The 25,453-nt window shown below is 42.2% G+C and overlaps 1 protein-coding gene across 1 annotated transcript in view; it reads right to left on the bottom strand.

The window, feature by feature from the left end:
* The window catches only part of ptpn11a (protein tyrosine phosphatase non-receptor type 11a), a 34,897-nt gene that overhangs the window by 8,751 nt on the left and 693 nt on the right, over window positions 1-25,453 (bottom strand). Inside the window, exons 2-12 of the mRNA XM_039771333.1 lie at window positions 23,052-23,244; window positions 20,117-20,233; window positions 17,218-17,331; window positions 14,717-14,813; window positions 14,500-14,579; window positions 12,509-12,667; window positions 12,244-12,375; window positions 11,827-11,981; window positions 10,901-10,968; window positions 10,466-10,617; window positions 7,855-7,967 (exon numbers count right to left, since the gene is read on the bottom strand). Coding sequence (XP_039627267.1) covers window positions 7,855-7,967; window positions 10,466-10,617; window positions 10,901-10,968; window positions 11,827-11,981; window positions 12,244-12,375; window positions 12,509-12,667; window positions 14,500-14,579; window positions 14,717-14,813; window positions 17,218-17,331; window positions 20,117-20,233; window positions 23,052-23,244 — 1,380 coding nt within the window. The remainder of the gene's footprint in view (window positions 1-7,854; window positions 7,968-10,465; window positions 10,618-10,900; window positions 10,969-11,826; window positions 11,982-12,243; window positions 12,376-12,508; window positions 12,668-14,499; window positions 14,580-14,716; window positions 14,814-17,217; window positions 17,332-20,116; window positions 20,234-23,051; window positions 23,245-25,453) is intronic.

Here is a 25,453-nt window from a genome sequence, read left to right as displayed (position 1 = left end):
TCCTCTTAGTGAAGTTTAAAATACGTGCAGTCCTTACTGTTGCTAAGTTGCTAATCCACTTAATTGCAAAATCATAAGCACCTTAAATTACACGCAGCCTTACTTTAATGAGTTGCTCTTCTGATTTTTACATACAAGTCTGTTTAAAGATTCCAAATTGTCCCTCTCAGAGTTCAAGTGTGAGCGAGGCATGTGACCGACTGATGTCCTGTCCAGGGCTATCACCCAGGATTACTGAGATAAGCTATGGCCCCTCCGTGATCCTGAACTGGGCTATGAGTGTTTGAACAGAACAATCTGGACGAGAACACGCCATTCAGCACATCAAAGCTCGCCAGTCCTATCCACTTAATTTCTCCAAAATAACAAGTTGAGCTTTGAAGGTCCCGAAAGTCCTACTGTCTACCACACTACTTGGTCAATTATTCCAAGTGTCTGTGGCCCTTTGTGTAAAGGAAAACGTCCAAATGTGTGAAAATTCCCCTTCACAAGTTTCCAACCGTGTCCCCGTGTTCTTGATGAACTCATTTTAAAGTCACCGTCTCGATCCACTGGACTAATTCCCTTCCTAATTTTAAACACTTCCATCAGGTCTCCTCTTGATCTTCTTTTTCCTAAACTGTAAAGGCTCTGCTCTTTTAATTTTTCCTCATAACTCACCCCCTGGTATCAGCCTGGTCGCTCTCCTCTGGACCTTTTTCTAGTGCTGCCATGTCCTTTTTGTAGCCTGCACTCAGGACTCCAGATGAGACCTCACCAGTGCATTATGAAGCTTCAGCAGAACATCCTTGGACTTGTACTCCACACATTGGGGTTCTATATAACCTGACATTCTAATAATAATAATAATAATAAATTGTTAGCCTTCTTAATGGCTTCTGAACACGTTCTGTCAGCTGATTATGTCGAGTCCACTACAACTCCTAAATCCTTCTCTTAAGATGGGACTCTCGATTTTCAGACCACCCACTGTGTATCAAACCTCATATTTTTATGTCCTTCATATAATGCTTTACATTTACGGACATTAAATTTCGTTGTCCACAAATCTGTCGAAGCTTGTATGCTGTTCAAGTCTGACAAGGCTGCATCATCGTAAATGTAAGTAATAAGCTAATTCTGGACAACTCAATGATCCAAGAAAGCTTTGGCACTTTCATTATTGCTTTCAGCTTTTAAAGTAAATGCACACCGTACACACGGGAAGGTCCTCACATCCTTCTCACCAGAACAGGCCTGCAAATTTTAAAATGTATTTATCAATAACTGAATTCTTGCATGCTTTAAGTAGAAGCAAGTAAAATGTGTGGGAGGCAAACAAGCACACTGTAGGAAGAACACTGGAAATTGGGAGTCGACACTGACAGCACACAAATTATACACAGCCAAGTAGAAAATTAGAAGTTTACTTTGTTTCCCCCTTGTCTTCTTCATATTTTACAACACGTGGCTTTGGTGCAGTTTTCAGGATGGATGGATGTGAAAGGCACTATATAACAGATAGATAGTGTGGACTATGGCCGGCAACTTATCCCAGCCTATATCCCCAAGCCACCAGATGGAGCCCTCCCTGCGACGTGGAGATGCCCCGAATTCCTGATGCTGGATAACATCGGGACCGCCAGAGGACGCTGCAGAGAGACCCAGAGACTTTTATTTTCCATACAGCCCAGAAGTACGTCCAAGTCACATGGACAGAAGAAATGATGTATTTACAGCGCATCACAGGATGCACCTGAGCTCAATTTGGAGCTTCATGACAAAGGCTGTGAATACTTATGTACATGTGCTTTCCCAATATTTTTTTATTTTTAATAAATTTGCAAAAACCTCAAGTAAACCTTTTTCATGTTGTCATTATGGGGTGTTGTGTGTAGAATTCTGAGGAAAAAAATGAATTGAATCCATTTTGGAATAAGGCTGTAACATAACAAAATGTGGAAAAAGTGATGCGCTGTGAATACTTTCCGGATGCACTGTACTTCCGGGTTGAAGAAAAAGGAGTTTTCACCCGACCTGGAAGTGTTACAGAGTCACATGGACAGAGGGAGAGAAACACTTCTGGGTCAAGGACTATAAAAGGACTGTGGGAGATCCCAGCAGTAAGCCGAGTTGGGAGGAAGGGTGACTGAGCTGCTGGGAGGTGTGGAGGATTATTGATTGTGCATTGGATTATTATTATTGATTTATTGAGTATTGTGGAGTGGAGGTGCATTGTGCACTTTATTATAATAAAAAGCCATTATTTTGGACTTTTATCTGGTGTCTGGCATCTTTCTGAGGGTTCAAGGGGATGACAGCGCCCCCTATCTGTCACAATAGACAGACAGACAGACAGACACACACACACTATTAATCCCAAGGGGAAATTCACAAGATCTTTAGTGAGTTAGTGCTCATCCCCCAAAGTCATCTACAACATTCTGGAAGACAGTACTGGAAGTGAATGAATTTGCACAGCACTGGACAGCTGGTTATGCATAAACTCCTATGAAATTCGGGCTGTGAGTTTTGAAGGGAATTTGAAAACCCAAGAAGTGCAAAACATGACAGCCGCATCCTATAAAAATGAACGTTAATGAAAATCCTCAACAAATAATGCAAAGAGGGAATAAAGTTCTCTTCTCGTCTGTGTGTTAAGCCAAGTGCTTGATGGTCTAAACTATTCCAGTTTCATTTCAGACTGCAAATATGTTTGTTACTTTATGCTTATATACAGGGTGGCGCAGGGAAATGGGAAATGCTGAAACTAAGTGTTGGCAACCCTGTGCCATCAGCAGTCTTTTGGGACCAATGTAACCTCGTTGAGAACCCCTTGCCATTAGTTATAATGGAGCAGTGAAGTGGTGCGCAACGAGCATTCGCTGTGAAAGCCTTTTATAGGAATGGTGACAGTGTGACTGCTGCGCAAAAGGAATTTCAGCATCATGACAAGTTAAGACGTCATGATCGTGTCCCGTCTGCTCATAAGATTACAGCACGGGTGTGTAATTTTGAAGAAACGGTTTCAGTCTTAAAAAAAGAAGTCCCCAGTTGAAGCCACTTTGCATACTGCCTGACAATCGACGGAAGTTTTTCGACGATTGTTTGGAAGGCGTGTCATTTTACTTAACGGTGACATTCCATGGCCTCCGAGATCCCCAGATCTTACGGTCAGGGCTGTGGAGTTGGTAGATAAATCCTTTGACTTCTACACCTTAGTTTCTGGTACTTCAGACTCTGACTCCTCTGTATTTAATATTCTAATGTATTTTCCACGTTGACTGAAGGAAGGCAACATCCACGTCATTTAACCACAGAACTACTGGCTAGGAAGCTGACTCTCTACCGTATTGGCCAGTTTAAATCCCTGAACACCCGTCAGGCCAAAGCACACACCCCCACCTACATCGTTACACTCATTTACACTCACATGAACTTGTTAAACACATTATATCTGAAATAAGAGGAAAACACTTTTTGTAATGTACCATAATCCAGATTACAATATGTGAATGTCAGGTTGTATAATAGCTCAGCTCAACTTCACACTACTAGTAACACACACAACTATGCACTGGGCTTTATTCTTACATCAGAGAAGTACTTAATTAGGACTATTGTTTGTGAAATTGGACATTTGAACTTGCTTTATTTTTTGTCATTACAATTTAAATTTATTAGGAATCGGAGTCTGTACATTTTTGCCTACTCCAGGTACCCAAAATTGTCTCCGACTCCACAGCCCTGCTTACGGTTTGTGATATTTTTTTTTTCTGTGAGGACATCTTAAAAGTCAAGTGTGCCGCACATGTCCTGCATCCTTTGCTGAACTAAAAAGGAGGACTGAAGAGGAAATCGCTGGCCTTCCTCTTGACATGTGACGTCGAGCAATGCAGAATTTTCACAACAGGCTGTCAAAATGTATGCAGAGAAATGGACAACACCTTCATGATGTTTTCTTCAAAACATAAAATGAATATTGATTACCACCATTAATTTCACATCCGGTACAATACACTTCATCATTAAACGTATTTTGTAAAGTGTTTATTCGTGAAACTGAAAATTTCCCATTTCCCTGCGCCACCCTGTACACAGACACACCATTGTCTAAGGACAGTGAGAGACCACATGAGGAATCTGAGACAGTTAAGGTTCAAGGATGGCAGAATAAGACAACAGAGCAGCACTACACCTGCACTGAGGCAGCAGAAATCAAGCAACTCTTGTTTGATTAACAACATTAGCACCATCTACTGGAAATTACAAGCACAACAGCGACTGTTCACTCACAGGAACACTTCTGGGCAGTTCCCACTTTGAAAAACACAAAGCCACAACATACAGAAATAAATGCTTTTTGTGAACAAATTAATATAAATATCCACCAATCTGCTAAATTTGTTTCAGCACATTTAATTACATCAATGTATTTACAAAAAACTCCTCCTTGAACCGTCACCTTATCGTGGTGGAGGGGTTTGCGTGTCCCAATGATCCTAGGAGCTATGTTGTCCGGGGCTTTATGCCTGGTAGGGCCACCAAGGCAAACTGGTCCTAGGTGAGGGATGAGACAAAGAGCGGTTCAACAAACCTCCAATGATGAAAACTTTGGACGACGTTTTCCCTTGCCGACGCTGGTCACGGGCCCCCTCTGGAGCCAGGCCTGGAGGTGGGGCTCGATGGCGGCGCCTGGTGGCGGGCCTGCACCCATGGGGCTCGGCGGGCACAGCCCGAAGAGGTAACGTGGGTCCTCCTCCCCATGGGCTCACCACCTATGGGAGGGGCCAAGGAGGTTGGGTGCAGTGTGAGTTGGGTGGTGGCCGAAGGCGGGGACCTTGGCGGTCTGATCCTCGGCTACAGAAACTGGCTCTTGGGACGTGGAATGTCACCTCTCTGAAGGGAAGGAGCCTGAGCTAGTGCGCGAGGTCGAGAGGTTCCGGCTAGATATAGTCGGACTCACCTCGACGCACAGCTTGGACTCTGGAACCAATCTCCTTGAGAGGGGCTGGACTCTCTACCACTCTGGAGTTGCCCCCGGTGAAGGCGCCGAGCAGGTGTGGGCATACTTATTGCCCCCGACTGGAGCCTGTGCATTGGGGTTTACCCCGTGGGCGAGAGGGTGGCCTCCCTCCGCCGGGTGGGGAAGGGTCCTGACTGTTGTTTGTGCGTATGCGAACAGCAGTTTGGAGTATCCACCCTTTTTGGAGTCTCTGGAAGGGTTGCTAGAGGGCATACCTTCTGGGGATTCCCTCGTTTTGCTGGGAGACTTCAATGCTCACGTGGGCAATGACAGTGAGACCTGGAAGGGCGTGATTGGGAGGAATGGCCCCCCCGATCTGAACCCGAGCGGTGTTTTGTTATTGGACTTCTGTGCTCGCCACGGATTGTCCATAACGAACACCATGTTCAAGCATAAGGGTGTTCATATGTGCACTTGGCACCAGGACACCCTAGGCCTCAGGTCGATGATCGACTTTGTGGTCGTGTCGCCGGACTTGCGGCCATATGTCTTGGACACTCGGGTGAAGAGAGGGGCGGAGCTGTCAACTGATCACCACCTGGTGGTGAGTTGGCTTCGATGGTGGGGAAGATGCGGTCAGACCTGGTAGGCCCAAGCGTGTTGTGAGGGTCTGCTGGGAGCGGCTGGCAGAGTCCCCTGTCAGAAGTAGCTTCAACTCCCACCTCCGGCAGAACTTCAACCCGCCCCGAGGGAGGTGGGGACATTGAGTCGAATGGGCCATGTTCCGTGCCTCTATTGTTGAGGCGGCTGACCGGAGCTGTGGCCGCAAGGTGGTGGTGCCTGTCGTGGCGGCAATCCCGAACCCGTTGGTGGACACCGCGGTGAGGGATGCCGTCAAGCTGAAGAAGGAGTCCTATAGGACTTTTTGTCCTGTGGGTCTCTGGAGGCAGCTGATAGGTACCGGCAGGCCAAGCGAACGCGGCTTCGGTTGTTGCTGAGGCAAAACTTCGGGCATGGGAGGAGTTTGAGAGGCCATGGAGAGCGACTTTGGACGGCTTCGAGGAGATTCTGGTCCACCGTCCGGCGTCTCAGGAGGGAAGCAGTGCAGTGTCAACACCGTATATGGTGGGGATGTGCGCTGCTGACCTCACTCGGACGTTATGGGTCGGTGGGAGGAGTACTTCAAGACCTCCTCAATCCCACTAACATGCCTTCCAATGAGGAAGCAGAGCCTGGGGACTCTGAGGTGGGCTCTCCCATCTCTGGGACTGAAGTCACCGAGGTGGTCAAAAAACTCCTTGGTGGCAGGGCCCGGGGTGGATGAGATACCGGAGTTCCTTAAGGCTCTGGATGTTGTAGGACTGTCTTGGTTGACACGTCTCTGCAACATCGCATGGACATCGGGACAGTGCCTCTGGATTGGCAGACCGGGTGGTGGTCCCCTCTTTAAAAGGGGACGGAGGGTGTGTTCCAACTATAGAGGGATCACACTCCTCAGCCTCCCTGGAAAAGTCTATTCGGGGTTCTGGAGAGGAGGGTCCGTCGGATAGTGAACCTCGGATTCAGGAGGAACAGTGTGGTTTTAGTCCTGGTCGGAACAGTGGACCAGCTCTTCACCCTTAGCAGAGTCCTGGAGGGTGCATGGGAGTTTGCCCGACCGGTCTACATGTGTTTTGTGGACTTGGAAAAGGCATTCGACCGTGTCCCTCGGGAATCCTGTGGGGGTGCTCGGGAGTATGGGGTACGGACCCCTGATAAGAGCTGTTGGTCTCTGTACAACCGGTGTCAGAGCTTGGTCCGCATTGCGGCAGTAAGTCGAGCCCGTTTCCAGTGAGAGTTGGACTCCGCCAGGGCTGCCCTTTGTCACCGATTCTGTTCATAACTTTTATGGACAGAATTTCTAGGCGCAACCAGGGTGTTGAAGGGGTCGGTTTGGTGGACTCAGGATTGGGTCACTGCTTTTGCAGATGATGTTGTCCTGTTTGCTTCATCAGGCCGTGATCTTCAGCTCTCTCTGGATCGGTTCGCAGCTGAGTGTGAAGCGGCTGGGATGAGAATCAGCACCTCCAAATCCGAGCATGGTCCTCAGCGGAAAAGGGTGGAGTGCCCTCTCAGGGTTGGGGAGAGATCCTGCCCCAAGTGGAGGAGTTCAAGTATCTGGGGTCTTGTTCACGAGTGAGGGAAGAATGGAGCGTGAGATCGACAGGCGGATCGGTGCGGCATCCGCAGTGATGCGGGCTCTGCATCGGTCTGTCGTGGTGAAAAAGGAGCTGAGCCGTAAGGCAAAGCTCTCAATTTACCAGTCGATCTACCTTCCTACCCTCACCTATGGTCATGAGCTATGGGTAGTGACCGAAAGAACGAGATCGCGAATACAAGCGGCTGAAATGAGTTTCCTCCGCAGGGTGTCTGGGCTTTCCCTTAAAGATAGGGTGAGAAGCTCAGTCATCCGGGAGGGGCTCAGAGTAGAGCCGCTGCTCCTCCGCATCGAGAGGAGTCAGATGAGGTGGCTCGGGCATCTGATCAGGATGCCTCCTGGACGCCTCCCTGGTGAGGTGTTCCGGGCACGTCCAACCGGGAGGAGGCCCCGGGGAAGACCCAGGACACGCTGGAGGGACTATGTCTCCCGGCTGGCCTGGGAACGCTTTGGGATTCTCCGGAAGAGCTGGAAGAAGTGGCCGGGAGAGGGAAGTCTGGGCCTCTCTGCTTAAGCTGCTGCCCCCGCGACCCGACCTCGGATAAGCGGAAGAGAATGGATGGATGGATGGATATTTACAAAAAAAAAAAAAAAGGCAAAATTACACAACCAATAGACAGAAAGCACTCTACAACAGTATTGGCACGGCCAACAGAGGAACACACTTAAAATCAAAAAAGAGAGATCAGATTCTCAGCTGAGGGTTACTTACTCTGTACAGGACGGGGTGGGTGTGCAAGGAGGGATAGGACTCTGGTCACCTGCTGTCATATCAGACAAAGAATACTTAATGTTGGTGTATTCTCTTCCTTTTATTTTACTCTTCTGTGAACAAGACAAGAAAACATTTGTGCACTACTTGTTACCTTGCTTTATCAAATTAATCAATCGACTGCTGTTTAAAATGAAAGGCTTAGAAATAGGCATCCACTTATTATCCAAGAAACCGTCGTGGTTTCTCTCGGTTGTTTACCAAACTATCTGGGGCTCAGAGACAAACATGCTGGGGCCAAGCAAATCTGTTGAAATGGCAGCAAATTCAAGCCACTAAAACAGAATTGTCAATTTTCTACTTCATTGCTTTTTCATTTGTTTGGCTCAAATTACTGAAGTGCCTGTTATTAATTTCTGTTTTTAGTCCTTTTTACTGTATAGTCACATACTTTTATTCCTTAACTTGTACTGCAATTCATTTTAATTGGAACTTGTATAGACACTTTAATACGAAAATAAATCTCAAGACTGTTTGTTGACACATAACGAATATATTAATGCTGCTGCTGCTTTAACAACTTGTATTTTATGTAAATGATTGCATTTACATGCACAATTGGGTTAAGGGGACTTATAAAGCAGAAACCTGGTCTCTTAAAAATGTGCATTTATGTGGGCAAATAATCGTTTGGGGTTCTCCTTTGTCAAAAAGCTGTGATGTCATTAAGCAGCGCAAAAAGAAAAAAAAAATAAACAACAGTTAAATGTCATCATCGGCCTTTGCAAATCAGAAATTAATTCTTCGTTACTCGGGTTTCGTGAACTCTCATAAGTGCTCGGCTGGGGTGTATGGCACCCCACTGTTACTTATGGAGAAATAATAGTAAGAAATATTTTAAATACTAGATAGATAGATAGATGTGAAAGGCACTATATGATAGATAGATACTTTATTAATCCCAAGGGGAAATTCACATTATCCAGCAGCAGTATACTGATACAAAAAAAACGATATTAAATTAAAGAGTAATAAAAATGCATGTAAAAGCAGTTAATAACTTTGAGTTTTGTTAGCATTTACTCCCCCGGGTGGAATTGAATCTTAGAAGATACAAAAGCCCAAAAAGAGCCTTTAGCTTCACTTCATCACTTTTTCCGACCCTAGATTTGTTCTTATATCCTGCGGAAACCTTGTTAATGCATTTGTTAGTGCAGTCAAGAAGCATCTCCATGATGTCTGGCGATAGGAACAATTCAAAGCACTGAGAGAGAGGCTTTGCATTTTTTGCATTCCCTTTGACTCCGGGCGATTCCTTTATAATGTTATGAGCTCTGGTGCGAACTTGCTTTCGAGGTGGTGTCTTATACCATTTGGAGGATTTGTCTTTTCCAGTGTTTCATCATCGTCATCCTCATCAGCATCTTCAGACAAGTCTGTATCATGTTCACTGTGGCTGATGTATTCTGGTTCTAAGTCTGAATTTGACTGGTTCTAATTCGGAATCACTCTGTTCAGATTCACTTTCAACCTCCTCCAAAAGTCTGACAAGCCTATCCTGGGCGTCCTCGTAACTCATCTGTAAACGGTGGAATTTCGTCATAAGCAAATAGGCTATAAATGGAACCCAGCAACAAAAGCTTACCGTAAAAATGTCATTCGCCAATGCTCGGGTGGGGTGTGAAATACCAACGGTACTCTGCGGGATTACTCTGGTAGGGTGCTAAACACCCAGAACAACGTAACACGACATTATCAGCTCAAGGGTCCACCTCTGACTGACACACGCTCTTGTAGGCGCAATATGTTAGTCAACTTGCAGCTACTCAAGGCATCAAAGTTCCACGTTGCGCAATCTATGAGAAATACGCATAACTTTGGCAACTGGGGTGTGCAACACCCCACCCGAGTAATGAAGGGTTAAGCAGGATGCCTGTGATAACATTCTTGTGCTTTACAAATAAGTTTATCCAAACTGACGATTTATTTTTAGGCTTCTGTTGCTGGATTGCATGCAGCATACTCTTTTCTGCTTGGCTGTGCCACTGAGCCCTGTGAAGGAGCGGCATACGGGTACGTGTGCTGGAATAATAACGACACAGGAATATTTACTTCAGTAAGGCAAGTATCACATGAAGTTGCATGTTACTTTCAAAAATAATTGGACTACGTGACGCATGTTAATATTAACTACTCTTGAGATTGTGTTGCCGACTTCAGCACTCTACATTCGGCTCATGAACATAAAATTATAATTTTCTGAAATACTGAGACAGAATATTTCACCCAGGTGAAGGAATAATGGGATCACCCAAACATTTGCCTCTGGAAATTTTGTGGATGCTTCTACCCACAGTGACCAAAAAAAAAAAAAAACACGCTCAGGCTGACAGAAAGCAACGGGCATGCGCAGACAACAAAATCCTTAACAGTGATCCAGTTAATTGTTTAGACAGCCATATCATTGGGTTATTCACAGAGAAATCTACCAACATCTGTTAATCAGGTTTCTCAGAGCCCAATAAGCCGGTTTCACTAACATGGCATTTTAGAAATCAGGTTTATTGAAGCGGATGTAAACGTGCCGAATATGAGATGTGCGCAGACTCACCTGCTCCTCCAAAATCCTACGCTGCAAGGTTTCTATGTAGTGCTGTACTGCCATATAAATGAACCTGTACTGGGCTTCTGTCTGAACCATTCCTGACCTCTGCGATCGCACCATCTGAATGGTCTTGGGCACATCTATGTCGCAGTCTACCCCTGCAAGAGCACGACAAAAGACACAAGTCATTAGTAAAAATAAATGCCCAAGTTCAGGATTCAACTTGCAGCTACTGTTCGTCACTCACAAGGTAACAAAAAAAAAAACATGAAAAGAAGGCACTGATGAGGAAAGGGAAGGTGGCCCTGGATTTAATTAGCTAAAAACAGGCTGGATTCGAGATCGAGCCCAGAGCTTAATCTAACGACAAATATGATCACACCGATTTCTGATACGGTATTATGCTATTAAAGGCAAAATTGAAAACTGAGGAGGATTTACCTTTTTCCCTTATGATGTCAATAAGTATATCAATCACAATGAAGGTCCCGGTTCGTCCAATCCCAGCACTATAGTAATAAATAAAAGGTATGTTGTAGATTACAATTATCAAACAATCAAAACATTGGCTTACTCTTAATAACAGATAAAAACAAAGTTTACAATTAACATTAGTGTAATATTACACCAAGTATAACAGGCAAACGCACACTCAATACATGGTGTATCAGACATATGTTCACTAAGGCAGACATAATAAAACTATTGTTAATTTTTGGTGTTTGAACTTCCAGCTTTTCTTTGCTCTCTAATTTACATTTTGTATTTATATTTAAACATCTAGTTTGAAGTGCAGCGCAACAAAAAGAACACACAGCTCAGCAGCAGATGATCCGACGGCATCTCCTTAATATGCACTCAGCCACCCCCCGATTCACAACATGAACAGCGTTATATGTCCTGCAAGAAAGAGATGTAACCACGCACAGGGCCGGAAATTAAGGACAAGTATTGTCTTTAAATTGTATATTCGGTAAACCAAACCCAGGGTTGGGCGAGCGAAGCCACCTTGTCTTATAAATGCATAGGAATGCCAAGAGTACAAACATTTAGGCAAGAACAAGTCATTTACAGCAACAAATTCTCATCACGCGATTCATTGTAAATGAATTACCACCGTCAGCTTTACTTACTCCCTTACTACCTTTTAGTGCGTCTATCGCACAGACTTTGCTCTTCTTTCTATATCACTTTAGTGGGTCTTCTGCTGACTTTCTGAATCTCACACAACTCTTTAAATGTTTTATTGTATGCTATCTTTACAGTAATCACTTTTTCACATTTAACAAAAAATACATAAGTAAAATCTGTTAGAATGATACTGCACATTTTCTAAATAATACAGAGCTAAGAAAAATTCTGCTTACCTGCAATGCACAACAATTGGCCCTGCCTCGAAGATGCTTTCCTGCTTATGGTTGACTTCCTCTAAGAAGTCTAACACGCCACCAGGATCACCAGGCACACCATGGTCTGGCCAGGTCCGAAAGTGGTACTGCCACACCGTTCTTTCTGTATTGCCCTAAAATGCACAAATATTAAATGAATCAAAAGCCAGCTAGCATTATATCCAAGCAAGGCACACTTTATGAATTCCGTTTTTAATATGGTTAAAATAAAGTGGCCCAACCTCAGCATCTATTTTTATATAATGTGCCAACAAAGATCACAGAGTGAAACACTTGCATTGTCAAGGCCTATGTGGTATCACAATAACGTAAAAGTGTCAAAGTGAAAAAGAGGCACGGGCAAAAGGCGAATCAAATATTTATTGCTGTACTAACCTGCCCAACCTTGGAGAGTTTAAGCTCTCTCAGAATATAGTCATGTGCCAACGTTTCTTTGACATTACGAACACGCATGGCTCCATACTCTTTGAGTGCAGACACATCAGGCCAATACCTCAAGCACTTACTCTGGAGTTTAACATGGAAAGAAAGACACAAGGAAAATAGATCTAGGAGTTACTTAAGATTCATTACACAAACCACAACATGATAAGAATGAAAAGAAAACTTTACAACATCCCGCCGAGGTTCCCAAGCACACCTTTCCTCGTTCTACTTCCTTGGTTGTCATGACAATAACCCTGGAGTTCTCCTGGAACACCATTCTCCAGAAATCGCTGATGGTATTCTGCAGGCAGCCCTGTGTGGCTATGTAACACTTCTTTAGCTTGGTGTTGTTGCACTTCGAATCAAACTCGGGCTGAAGAAGGGGAAAAGGACAGAACAAAATGCCGTCATTACTAGCAGGTGGCATTTCAGCCCGACGTTCAGAAATATGGGTGGCACAGTAGTGCCTTGCAGTAAGGAGACCAGGGTTTGTGTCTCAGGTCCTCCCTGTGTGTAGTTTGCATCTTCTCACTGCGTCTGCGTTGGTTTCCTCCCACAGTCCAAAGACATGTGGGTTAAGCAATTTTACAATACAGTAGAGTCTCGCTTATCCTAGCATTGCTTATCCAACGTTCCACCGCAAAAAAAAAAAATAAATAAATAAATAAATTGGCAAAAAGAACTACAAGTTGCGAGCATGAGCGTAATCTATTTTTTGTTGCTCCTGACTCTACTGCAGCTAATTACAGTGGAACCTCGGTTTGCGAGCATAATTTGTTCTAGAAACGTGCTCGCAGTCCAAAGCACTCGTACAGTACATCAATGCGAATTTCCCCATAAGAAATCGTTCCACAACTCAAAACTATTCATATAAAAATGATTAATACAAAATGTAAAGTAAAAATAAATAAAGCAAATTAACCTGCACTTTACCTTTGAAAAGAATCATGGCTGGTGTGAGTGAGTTTCTAAACTCTTGTGGGATTCCACCCAACGGGACGACACGCGAAAGAGCGTCCCAAAGCAATCGCAGTCTCCCAGCGCTGTAGCAGTTCGACGTAAAAGCCAATCCGAAAAGATCGCGGACATGCTATAAGTGCCTGTCGTCAATGGGTGATACAAGGAACAAGGGACATTATGAATGCGCAGGGCACAGTATTGGCCACGACCCTGCCTGACTGCTGTGTCTGTGTATAGGAGAATGGCAGATCGCTCTACAATAAATAACCGCGCTGTTGCTGTTTCAAGCTGAATAAAGCTGGTGTTGCTAAAGTACTGATAGACTCAGCTTCGTGTTTTCGGATGCAAGACGGGGACTCGCACGTCACAGCACAAACACACATGCAGTCACAATGCTGTAGTAAACAGTATACGCTTGTACGAATGTTGACTATATGAGTGATGGAGTTAAGGCTCTAGAAACTGCAATTAATTATATTGAGCAACAAGAAGAAGCTACAGGAATCGACATAATGATGCTGCAAAGATGGCGAGACTTCACAGTGAAGAAACGGCACTCGTCAGGAAAGCAGACTATGATCTACAATGTCTTTAAATCATCACAGGACTGAACTTTTTAAGTACAGTACATACGGTATTTAGCTTCAGACAATTTTGTAACTGTAAGTTCATTTTTTCAGTTAATTTATTCTGTTTTGTTGTAAAACATGATTATTAGGTTCGTAATGTGTAAAAATATAACATAGTTTGACGTTTAATAAGCTTTTTCTTATTACCTTCCACTATCCAACATTTTCGCTTATCCGACGTTCTGCCGGCCCGTTTATGTCGGATAAGTGAGACTCTACTGTAGTAAATTTGCCCTTGTGCATGGTAGTGCTGTGTGTGTGTGTGTGTATGTGTTTGCCCCGTCCAGGGTTTGTTCCTGCCGTACACCCTATGCTAGTAAAGTAGTAAGCTCCAGCAAACCCCACGATCCTGTTTAGGACTAAGCGGGTTAGAAAATGACTGACCAATTCAGAAATATGATACAGGTTTAATGCTTAGTGTTAATTTGCAGCATAGAAAAATATAAAACAATGTAAAATTCAGTAAATGTATTTACTTAAAAGGAATCCTGCATTTTCACTTAAGGATGTAGAATAGAAAACAGCACAAACCACAATAGAAAAAGAAAAAAAAAAACAATGCTAGACTAGTAAATTCATATCTTAAGTCACGATTGGAAAATGCCACCATACTTACCATAATTTTATTAGCATTAATATAGTCAGAACCAGGTTCATTGGGATCACCATCATTTAAAACGACTCGAGTGTGATCAACTGCAAAAGAAATCAAACTGTTACGCTAACTGCAGGGCACAGGACAGAATGCTACCAACACTTCTTCTGGAGTTTTAGTTTAATGAGCACCAGGGAAATAAATGAAGACTACAACTGATGCAAACAAAAACCCTTACATGGCAAGATGTTTTTGTAGCGGTTTTTATTTTTGTTTTCAGGCCGCTGCCCTTCCTTACGACTATAGAGCAGCTTACATTCTTGCTGCTGGAGCGTCTGGAAAAGAAATACAAGACAAATTAAAAAGATTACATTAAAGGGTCTAATTTATATAAATACATGTTTTGTAATCAACAAAATCTAAAGCATTGGCAAATGTGGAACATCTCATAATTTGTACAATTTTAAATTCCACTAACTCATTGGTTCCTAAATTCGGCTCTCTGTGGCTGCAGGTTTTTGTTCCAACTAGAGACAATAATTGATCTCTTTTAATTTGCTAGTGTTTCTGTTCTCTTTTTCTGCATTCAGAAAAGCACAGCAATATGATTCTTACATGTATAAGACATTTAGAAATATGTCTATCTGGGATGTAGCTTTAACACTAGAATTATCAAAGCCTATGAAAAAACTCGTAAATCCGTCCCACCTTAAATTCCTTTGCACCTCTCTGTCAGCGTCTTTTGTCTTGTAAACGTGTCGATAAGCAGCAAGCAAGCCGCACAAAGTTTTCTCACCTCAAGTCTGTTTACCCAAGTGTCAGTTACTTAGAGTTGTACAGGATAAATACAATATCGTTATTTGGAACACATACATTTCATGTGTTTTCCGTGTCTACAACAATCTATGTAAACACATCATTAAAACAGAAATGTTTTTCATGTTTTAGTAATAATTGACGAAATGTAGACATGTAGTGTATAATGTGTGAAGCCTGAAGTCCAAATATCAAATAAACACTTTCACAAAATGTAAAAGTACAACAGAACAAGTGCGCTTCTATTCAAGAATATAACCGTAGAAAAAGAACTTGCGACATGGTGCGACATTGACACGCCTTTGATACGACCGCTTTTGTGGTGTAACGGTAAGAACTGCTGACTGGTAATCAAAAGGTCACAAGTTTGACTCCGTTTTGAGAAGTGAGCTGCTCTTATTCTTACTATCCTTATATATAATTTGATACTATCCGTATGTATGGTGTTTGCGTTGTGGACTGGGACCCGGACACAGGCAGACTGGACAACATGGTTCCACCACACACCGTTTATTTACAATACTATATACAAGTTTTTGTGCACTCACAACCCCAGTGCCTCCAGCACCGATTCCCCCAACGTTGGTTTGGTGGGGCGTACTGTCCAGGACTAACATTATCGACTGACTTAAACCCTTCAACAGCTCCGGAACCGTAAATAATTTAGAACGTATGGCCATTTGCTTGGTACATAGAAATATATCTTTGGGCAATTCAGTTTTGCCATTCTTCCTTCTGACATCTATTGTTATTACTCCAACTCTGATTAGAGTCGTAAAATATGGTTTGTTTTGAAAATTTGTTTGCCACAAAAAAATCAAAGGAGGTGCTCCGAAGAGCTGAGTTCACATCTCGCAGTCCCGTTTAAACAGGAAGCTCTTCATTACATTGGCCAGAAGGTCTATTTTAAGCACAAATCAGTGCCATGACAAACAAAACAAAATAATATCAAGGACTTAAAAAGACAAATAATTTTTTGCACAGAAAGTATGGATTTCACAAACGTAAAATTTGTAGCCCGACTCGATCAGGCTCCCAGTCGCTAGTTTTAGAATAAAAACATACATTTGACTTGAGTCTGTAACAGCTGGTGTATATTTATCGTACTAGTAAAGGTTAGCTTTGTTTTTTTTTTTTGTTTTTTTTATTCACTTTTATTCTCCCAGTAACATTCACGCTCCCCGATCTGACACTGCTGTTTTCACATAAAGACGCGCTATAACAAAGGTGAACTCAGATGATGACGAGGGTTCTACATCAGATAAAGAATCCATGTCGCACTTTTGCCATCGCCGTATGCTAATAATGACAATTAAAAACCAGCAGAGCAGACAACCGGGCGGACAAGACTGAATGATGAAAGGCTGCAGCCACTTCAGTGACGGACCCACTAATTAGTAAATAATGGGCAGAATAAAAATCAGGATGAAAATATTGTGCCAAACTTCCCTATTGGGGACAAATAAAGTTCTATCTAAAAACTATATGTTTCCAATACTACTACATTTTACTAAAAAGAATTTCCAAACTTAAGTTTTGTAAATTTTACATTCACCCTAAAAACACAGAAACTGGCTAATAACAGCTCACTAAATCAGGCAAATTAGAAGGTGGTTGGAACAAAAACCTGCAGCCATGGGTGATCCCCCAAGTACAATACTGGGAAACTGTATTAACTGCTTCCTTCAGAATTATTTGATGCAGAACAAAATGAAGTTAAACATTTCATAAATATTACAAAGCAGTGTTACATTTTCAATTTTTATCATTATGCTTTATTTGTAAAGGTGACCACATTTTATTTGAGAGACATTTGCACAATGAAAGACCTGCCTTGTCCATCACAGCAGGCAACTGAGAACATAATCTTTGTGCAACTCATGACTGTCCAAAAAACAAACAAAAAAAAATCCCATTTATTACCTCAAACTCCTCCCAGAATCCTTGCTTGAACTTATCAGTGGCTTCAGCGAGCTTACTCAACTCTCGCACTCGGCTCTCTATCTCAGCTGCATTGATTCGAGTTGTGTTCAGGGGCTGGCGTGGTGAAAAAATCATAAGCAAGGCAAGAAAAACATGAGTGCTTAAAGAACCTAAAAACATTAATTACACAATCAAATTGAGAACAATTCACAAGAGACAATTCCTGCTTATATTAAACTGATTTATTGGTGCCCTTGTGTGAAAGATGCTTAAAAAGCACACAATCCTGGAATGAGTAAAGAAAAGTTTCCACAAAAGCAAGATTTTCCTATCGTGAAAGGCCCAGGTTGCTAAAGTCTAAGACATACATTGTACTTCTTCAGGAAAATGAAGTGATATTGCAGCATACAGTTAATTATATATATATATATTACACCCTGTATATATGTATACATATACACACAGGGTGACACAGAAAAACGGGAACTTCTGAAATGCGTAGTGGCAGCCATGTACAGTTGGCAGCACTGCGGAACAGGGACCTTGAGCTGTAAACAATCTCGCCATTTAGTAATCATGGATCACTGGAACAGCCAACAGCGTGCTTTCGCCATAAAAATGTTTTACAAAAACAATGAGAGTTTGGAAGGAGCGCAGAGGGAGTTCCAACGTTTTTTCAACTTAGGGCGTCATGGTCAGGTTCCCTCGAAACACACGATAAAAACTTGGATTAAAAACTTTGAAGAGACTGGATCTACTCTAAAAAAGAAAACGACAGGACGACCGAGAAGTGCTTGTACTCCACAGAATATCGAAGCTGTATGCATTTCAGTCTTACGGAGCCCATGGCAGATTGGAAGAATGCATATGTACAGGAGGATGCCATCTACAGGACGTAATTTTCAGACATTGATAATTTGGATTACAGTCTCTTAAAAGGCAAGTTGTATTGGTTCAATTGCTGTCAATAAAATTTTTTTGTTGGATTTCTTCTTATTTTATTGGGTTTTTCAAAAGTTCCGGTTTTTCTGTGTCACCCTGTATATATCCATCCATTTTCCAACCCACTGAATACGAACACAGGGTCACGGGGGTCTGCTGGAGCCAATCCCAGCCAACACAGGGCAAAAGGCAGGAACCAATCCCAGGCAGGGTGCCAACCCACCGCAGACCCTGTGTGTGTGTGTGTGTGTGTATATATATATATATATATATTATATAAATAAATGAACACTTTTTAAAATACAAACTAAATAAATATAAAAACTGTAGTCCTTAAAGGCACATGACTTGGGCCAGTAGCCTAAGCAGATTTTTTAAAACGGGGCAATCTAAACGGCAGAGAAAAAAAAAAAAAAAGAAAGAAAACAACACACCAACTAGTAATCACTGCTGTGCATTAGTCTTTACAAGGTGCTATGCATATGCGCCAATGATTCTTTTTCAGTTTTAAACAGACAATTGCTTGTTAACTTTCTCATCTTTTCCAACAGCAGGTGCTCGACTGAGACCCCCTGCTCCTGTCCACATGAATGAAGTCTAAGCATCCATTTAGCTGATTTGGGACACCAGTAGCAGTCAGGCATGGCTACGCTATTGAGTTTTCTTTTAGCTACCTGTGCATTTGTTACATTGTGTTCTCCCTTGGATTAATTATAACAGTCTGCATGATTTTCAGAAACATTTTGGCTCTCCTTTAAGTTTTTTTATTCCAAATTTGAGCAACTATTAGGGGGCTTTCTTATTACAACGTAAGGAACAAGTGAAATATTACAAGACAATAGTTGAGCAAGCATACAATCTCATTTCTCACTTGCATGCATGTTTATATAAAAATGATAGACGGTCATCTTAATTAACTTATGTAAACAAACCTAATAAAATTATAGTAAAAATTTAAAAGAAAACAAGCTAAAGATAAGTGAAAATTTATATGAAGTTATAAAATTAAAATCCATCCATTTTCTGCCCTTTACCTAAGTCCGGGCTACATGGGGCAGCAGTCTAAGCAAAGTCACCCAGACATCCATTTTCCCTGTCGCCTCCTCCAAACCCTCTGGCATGGGCGGGTGGGGATATAAAGGCATTACCAGGCTTGCTGGGTGACATATGTAATCTCTCCAGTGTGTCCTGGGTCTGCCTCGAGGCCTCTTTTTTTGGTTGAATATGCCTTAAACGCCTACCCATTATCAGAAATATTTTATCACTACTTATTTAGTTTAAACTATTTTTGCTTTGGCCTGGTACATTTACACTGACTTATTTACAACATTTATGATACAATTGGGGCGGCACGGTGGCGCAGTGGTAGCACTGCTGCCTCGCAGTTAGGAGACCCGGGTTCACTTCCCGGGTCCTCCCTGCGTGGAGTTTGCATGTTCTCCCCGTGTCTCCGGTTTACTCCCACAATCCAAAGACATGCAGGTTAGGTGGACTGGCGATTCTAAATTGGCCCTAGTGTGTGCTTGGTGTGTGGGTGTGTTTGTGTGTGTCCTGTGGTGGGTTGGCATCCTGCCCAGGATTGTTTCCTGCCTTGTGCCCTGTGTTGGCTGGGATTGGCTCCAGCAGACCCCAGTGACCCTGTATTCGGATTCAGCGGGTTAGAAAATGGATGGATGGATGATACAATTGGTTACATTTCGTTTGGTTTTTCTATTTTGAGCACAGGCAGGTCAAGTGACTTGCTCGTGGTCATGTAAGTGTCAGCAGTGGGATTTGATCCCACAACCTCAAGGTTTGAAGTCCAAAGCCTTAACCACTACATCACACTTCCTGCCTGGTAGTGCCGTTTTACCATTTGCACTTGTGGCTCAAGGCGCTACAAACAGCATAATACAAAAGAAAAACAGATATGTGCTTTCTGTTACTCTGCTTTATTTGCTGAATAAGTATCTTATACCTGTTTGAGTTGAAGTACTGTGCCCAGTGTCTCCACCATAGGATTTTTCTTGTAATGTTCAACAAGGTCTGTCAACGAGTCAAACTTCTCTCCTCCTCCGACATCATACTTAAGATCCTGCTGAAGACAAAATGCGAAAATTCCCATCACTCCAAAGAAATTCAGAACATGGTAATTTGGCGTGCTGTTACAGAATAAGATTCCTATGCCACACTGAAATCATAAATATGACATATCTTACACTTTCCGGCATGTCCAGTTGTATGCATTCATTTCACATAAACACCACTTACCTTTAAGTACAGCCCACAATATACACTTTTAGCCAATCAGCACCTTCCAAACATCCAACATAACAGTGTGAGGGTTCACGGCCTGAGGAATAAGCCAACTGTTTTATTTACTTATATGGAGTCATTGGCAGTTAACGATTGTTTATCAGTAGCACCTGGGCACACACACGGCTTGAAACTTGTCTACTTTTGTGAGATCCCGTTAATGCCTCATACACTCTACATGTGCTGACTGCATACACACCATATCCTGAGATTTCTGTAGGTGCCAATTAGTGCCAGTATAACCTACAACTCCCTGCATCTCTAATATGAATTATTGGAACAAGAAAACTGATGGATGTGCACAGATATAACACAGAAACACACCATGCAACTCTATTTATGCCTTTAATCGACGAGTTCTTCATTTACTCCTATACCAGTAATGGCGCACTGCACGAATAAACTTGACTTCAGCATTCCTAATTTTCATGCTCTCTTTGTCTCTGTTTATCATTCATTTGCTCAGAGGTTAATGCACTTGCTGCTTCCTGAGCAGGTCTTCTGTTCTCCACCCTAGCGGCCCGCTTCTTCTCTTCGTTCGTCAGTATCTTTTCGCATTAAAACTGATTAAATCAATGTTTGTGTTGCAATTACTTAGTATGTTTTCTTTAATTTTTCAATTAAGTCTTCAATCTGCCTCAAGAAAGACTTAAGATATGAAGAGGTAGGGGAAGTGATGGGGAAGACGGTAGGGAATGAGAACGGCGCCCATACACATGTGCCGCAAAGCCACCCTGCTGCGCACTGCCGAGATTCTAAACTAAAATAAAAATAAAAAGAGGAATAACCTTGGAGGTCAATCATCACCCCGAAAGCGGATAGTAGAGGTCACGTAGTATACAGTCATATGAAAAAGTTTGGGAAGCCCTCTTAATTCTTTGGATTTTTGTTTCTCATTGGCTGTTACTTCCTTTTAATACCTGACATGACTTATGGAAACAGTAGGATTTAAGCAGTGGCATGAAATTTATTGGATTAACAGAAAATATGCAATATGCATCGTAACAAAATTAGACAGGTGCATAAATGTGGGCACCCCAACAGAGATATGATATCAATACTTAGTTGAGCCTCCTTTTGCTCCTTTGAGCCTCCAGATGCTGTCCTCCTATAGCCTGCGATGACTGTCTGGATTCTGGATGGAGGTATTTCTGACCATTCTTTATACAAAATCTCTCCAGTTCAGTTCAATTTGATGGAACGCCTGCTTCAAATCACCCCACAGATTTTTGATGATATTCAAGTCAGGGGACTGTGACTGCCATTCCAGAACATTGTACTTCTCCCTCTGCATGAATGCCTTTGTAGATTTCGAACTGTGTTTTGGGTCATTGTCTTGTTAGAATATCCAACCCCTGAGTAACTTCAACTCTGTGACTGATGCTTGAACACTATCCTAAAGAATTTGTTGATATTGGGTTGAATTCATCTGACCCTCGACTTTAACAAGGGCCCCAGTCCCTGAACTAGCCACACAGCCACATAGCATGATGGAACCTCCACCAAGTTTGACAGGAGGTAGCAGGTGTTTTTCTTGGAATGCAGTGTTCTTCTTCTGCCATGCCAAGCGCTTTTTGTTATGACCAAATAACTCCATTTGTGTCTCATCAGTCCAAAGCACTTTGTTCTAAGATGAATCTGGCTTGTCTAAATGAGCATTTGATACAACAAGCGACTCTGTTTGTGGTGTGAGTGCAGAAAGGGCTTCTTTCTCATCACCCTGCCATACAGATGTTCTTTGTGCAAATTGCGCTGAATTGTAGAACGATGTACAGATACACCCTCTGCAGCAAAATGTTCTTGTAGGTCTTTGGAGGTGATCTGTGGGTTGTCTGCAACCATTCTCACCATCCTGCATCTGCATATGCCACTCCTATATTTGTCTTGGCCTGCCAGACCTGCTGAGTTTAACAGCAACTGTGCCTGTGGCCTTCCATTTCCTGATTCCATTCCTTACAGTTGAAAATGACAGTTTAAACCTCTGAGATGGCTTTTTGTAGCCTTCCCCTAAACCATGAGACTCAACAATCTTTGTTTTCAGATCTTTGGAGAGCTACTTTGAGGATCCCATGCTGTCTGTCACTCTTCAGAGGAGAGTCAAAGGGAAGGAAGCACAACTTGCAATTGGCCACCTTAAATACCTTTTACCACTCATGATTGGACACCCCTGTCTGTGAAGTTCAAGGCTTAACGAGCTCATCCAACCAAGTAATCAGCATTGAGCAGTGACAGGCATTCAGATCAGCACAATGACAAGGGGACCCACATTTGTGCACAGCCAGTTCTTCACATTTGATTTAATTTCATACAACTAAATACTGTGTCACTAAAAATCTTTGTTTGGAAAACACCGCAGTACTCAGATGTTCTTAGGAAATGAAAGACATACCACTGTTATCTTTTGTGCAGGCTGAGAGGGGTTCCCAAACTTTTTCATATGACTGTATGTGTACCAAATTTCAGGTCAGTACGTCAGTTTGCGAGCTACAGGTGATTTAAAATCCTGGATAGACAAACTAACAGCCACGGTTGCGTATTATATATAAAGATGGTTATCAAGAACATGCAGATCAGTGGGACAGAAAATACTCTCCTACCTGGCAGCGAATCATCACATGGGTGACTTTCGATTTCCCATCACTGCTTTCTCCCTTGTCATCTCCAGTTCTTACAGACAACACAAAGTCTCCAGGGTGGCTTTGGCTTTCACGCACAAGAAAACTCCCATTTTTGCCCTTTTCAGTCAACAGCTTCTCAGCCTCCCGGCCAGAAAGGTGCCCATGGAACCACCTGAGAAAAGAAAACCCAAAAGGTTTAGGCATTCAGAACTGCAATACATCTTTCCCTCAGACGTCTGTACAAGGGCATCAGGTACAAGGGCATCAGAAACAAGTGCAACTATGGGCTCTGCTAAGCCACATTTCACTCATCAAAAACGTTGGTTTGGCGCTCTCTCCACCAAATAAGATGAGTGCTTTGTGGACTCTGCAGTACACTTGACATTGTCTTATTAAAATACTCAAGTCAAGCATTAGATTATAGCATCTTAAATCTAATTCTAAAACTGGAACCAAAATAATGGACATATATAGTATATTCCACCCAAAAAAATAATTTACAACAGTATTAAACTGATTACAAAGTCTTTCTTTGACATTTTATCACTTGACCATAAAAAATATATACTATCAAAGAAAGTAATTAGGAACAGAGTGCTCAGCATTACATTAAAACAGTTATCCAAAAAAGAGATTTAAAGGACTAACCCACCAAAATTTTTTTTTTTAATCTGTTAGTTACGCCATGTGGTCTGCAGTGATGGCCAAAAAAAAAATTTGTTATCTCATATTTTCATGTGGAACAAAGATAAATGTTTCTGATAGAACAGGGAATCAGTGATGACCAATGCTGGACAACAACAAACAATTATAAAAAATGTCCATGAGAACATTTCCTGTTACTCTTGTGGCGTAATCCATGTGTAAAGTCATCCAATCGCATGCTCACAGCGGGCAAAAAGCATACATTTATTTGCTAAAATAATCTATATATATATATATATATATATATATATATATATATAAAAAATTCTTTTCTCGTTTGAAACGGAAACTACGTATGACAACAGAACAAATTATAATACAGGAACTAATCACTTAGTTTGTGGACGCCATTTTTATATCATCTTTACGAATTGTTATTATTTGTGTGAAAGTTATTTTACTGATACTGAAAAGAAGTTAACACAAACACGCCGATCTATCCCATAGAGTGCGCCCCCCGTCGCCCAACCTCTCTGGACCAGCCAGGCGCGTTCTGACAGAGAAGTTTTATTTATTCGTCCACGTCACTGTCGTGAAAACTGCCACATTGTAACTTTTTTTTTTAATTGATAGTACTTGATAGTAGAAGAGATGAGGAAAACAGCTTGGCGTCTTTCTACTTTTTAACTGTGCCAAGCTGTAAACAATATGAAGACGACACCGCCTTCAGTGGCGAGGGGTCGTGAGAACAAAGTGGACGCTGGGAGGCGCAGAATGTCGGGCTGCTCCGCCCCGAGCTTTGCAGTTTTGGGCAGTGTCCTCTCTTCTCGCATTGTTTGACACCTCAAGTGCCCCTTCGGCTCCTGGGAGAGTGGAAATCTTTGCGAATGAGTGTAATCGGCGCCATCGAAGCAAGACTCTCTTTGTAAATTGCGCTGCACGACTACTTACTGTCCCTTAAGGTGAGTTCAGGTCACTAAAACCCCACAACGTTCAAGGTTGCTTTTGTGATGAATTCTTTTAAGAAAATGGAGGGTTTAGATCTAAGAAGATGTACCGACCTCTTCATGTAATGTATTGGACTTGGGAATTGTTTGGACCTTCTGCCCATTAAGCACGGAACGGCAGCGTCCACATTTCTCAGAATAATTTTTCTCTTAAATCACAGGCACATAGTGCAAGGTTGTCAGACATAAATTTGGAGGACCGCATAGAAAATGTCATTTCTATACCACTGCGGTCATGTAGCGCCTTTCACAAGGGATCTGCCACTGAGAGATGATCCAAATACATTTAAGCTGCTGTTAGTACTACTTACCTGTTGTGTTATTGCGCCTTTAAAATGTACTTTACCTTAAAGCACTTCAGTACTGCTCAATGTATCTTTACTTCTTACATGTTAATGTTTCACTGTTTAATAATTTATATACTACATTTTATTTTTTTCCCTTGCACTCATAGAGCGAAGCTACTGGGTAATCAGCTAGTATTACTTAAGTAACACTAGAAAATGAAAGTTGTCTACAAACAGGAAACACGTTTAGATGAGACTGAGCTTTTGCAATGAAGACAGGACTCTTGACCAGTGAAAGAAGGGGAGAGGTGGGTCTTCAATTGAAAAGCTCAGCGCACTATTATCATTTTCCATAACTGTTTATTTTAAATAAAAGTTAAGTAACATGAGTAACTTCAGATTTTTTTAATGGACATTTATTGATATTGTTGGCTGTTGCTCC

Source organism: Polypterus senegalus, chromosome 12, assembly GCF_016835505.1.
Source record: "Polypterus senegalus isolate Bchr_013 chromosome 12, ASM1683550v1, whole genome shotgun sequence".
NCBI classification, from domain to species: Eukaryota; Metazoa; Chordata; class Cladistia; order Polypteriformes; family Polypteridae; genus Polypterus; species Polypterus senegalus.
Note: the sequence above shows the minus strand (reverse complement) of the source record. Positions and strands in the feature narration are given on the sequence as shown.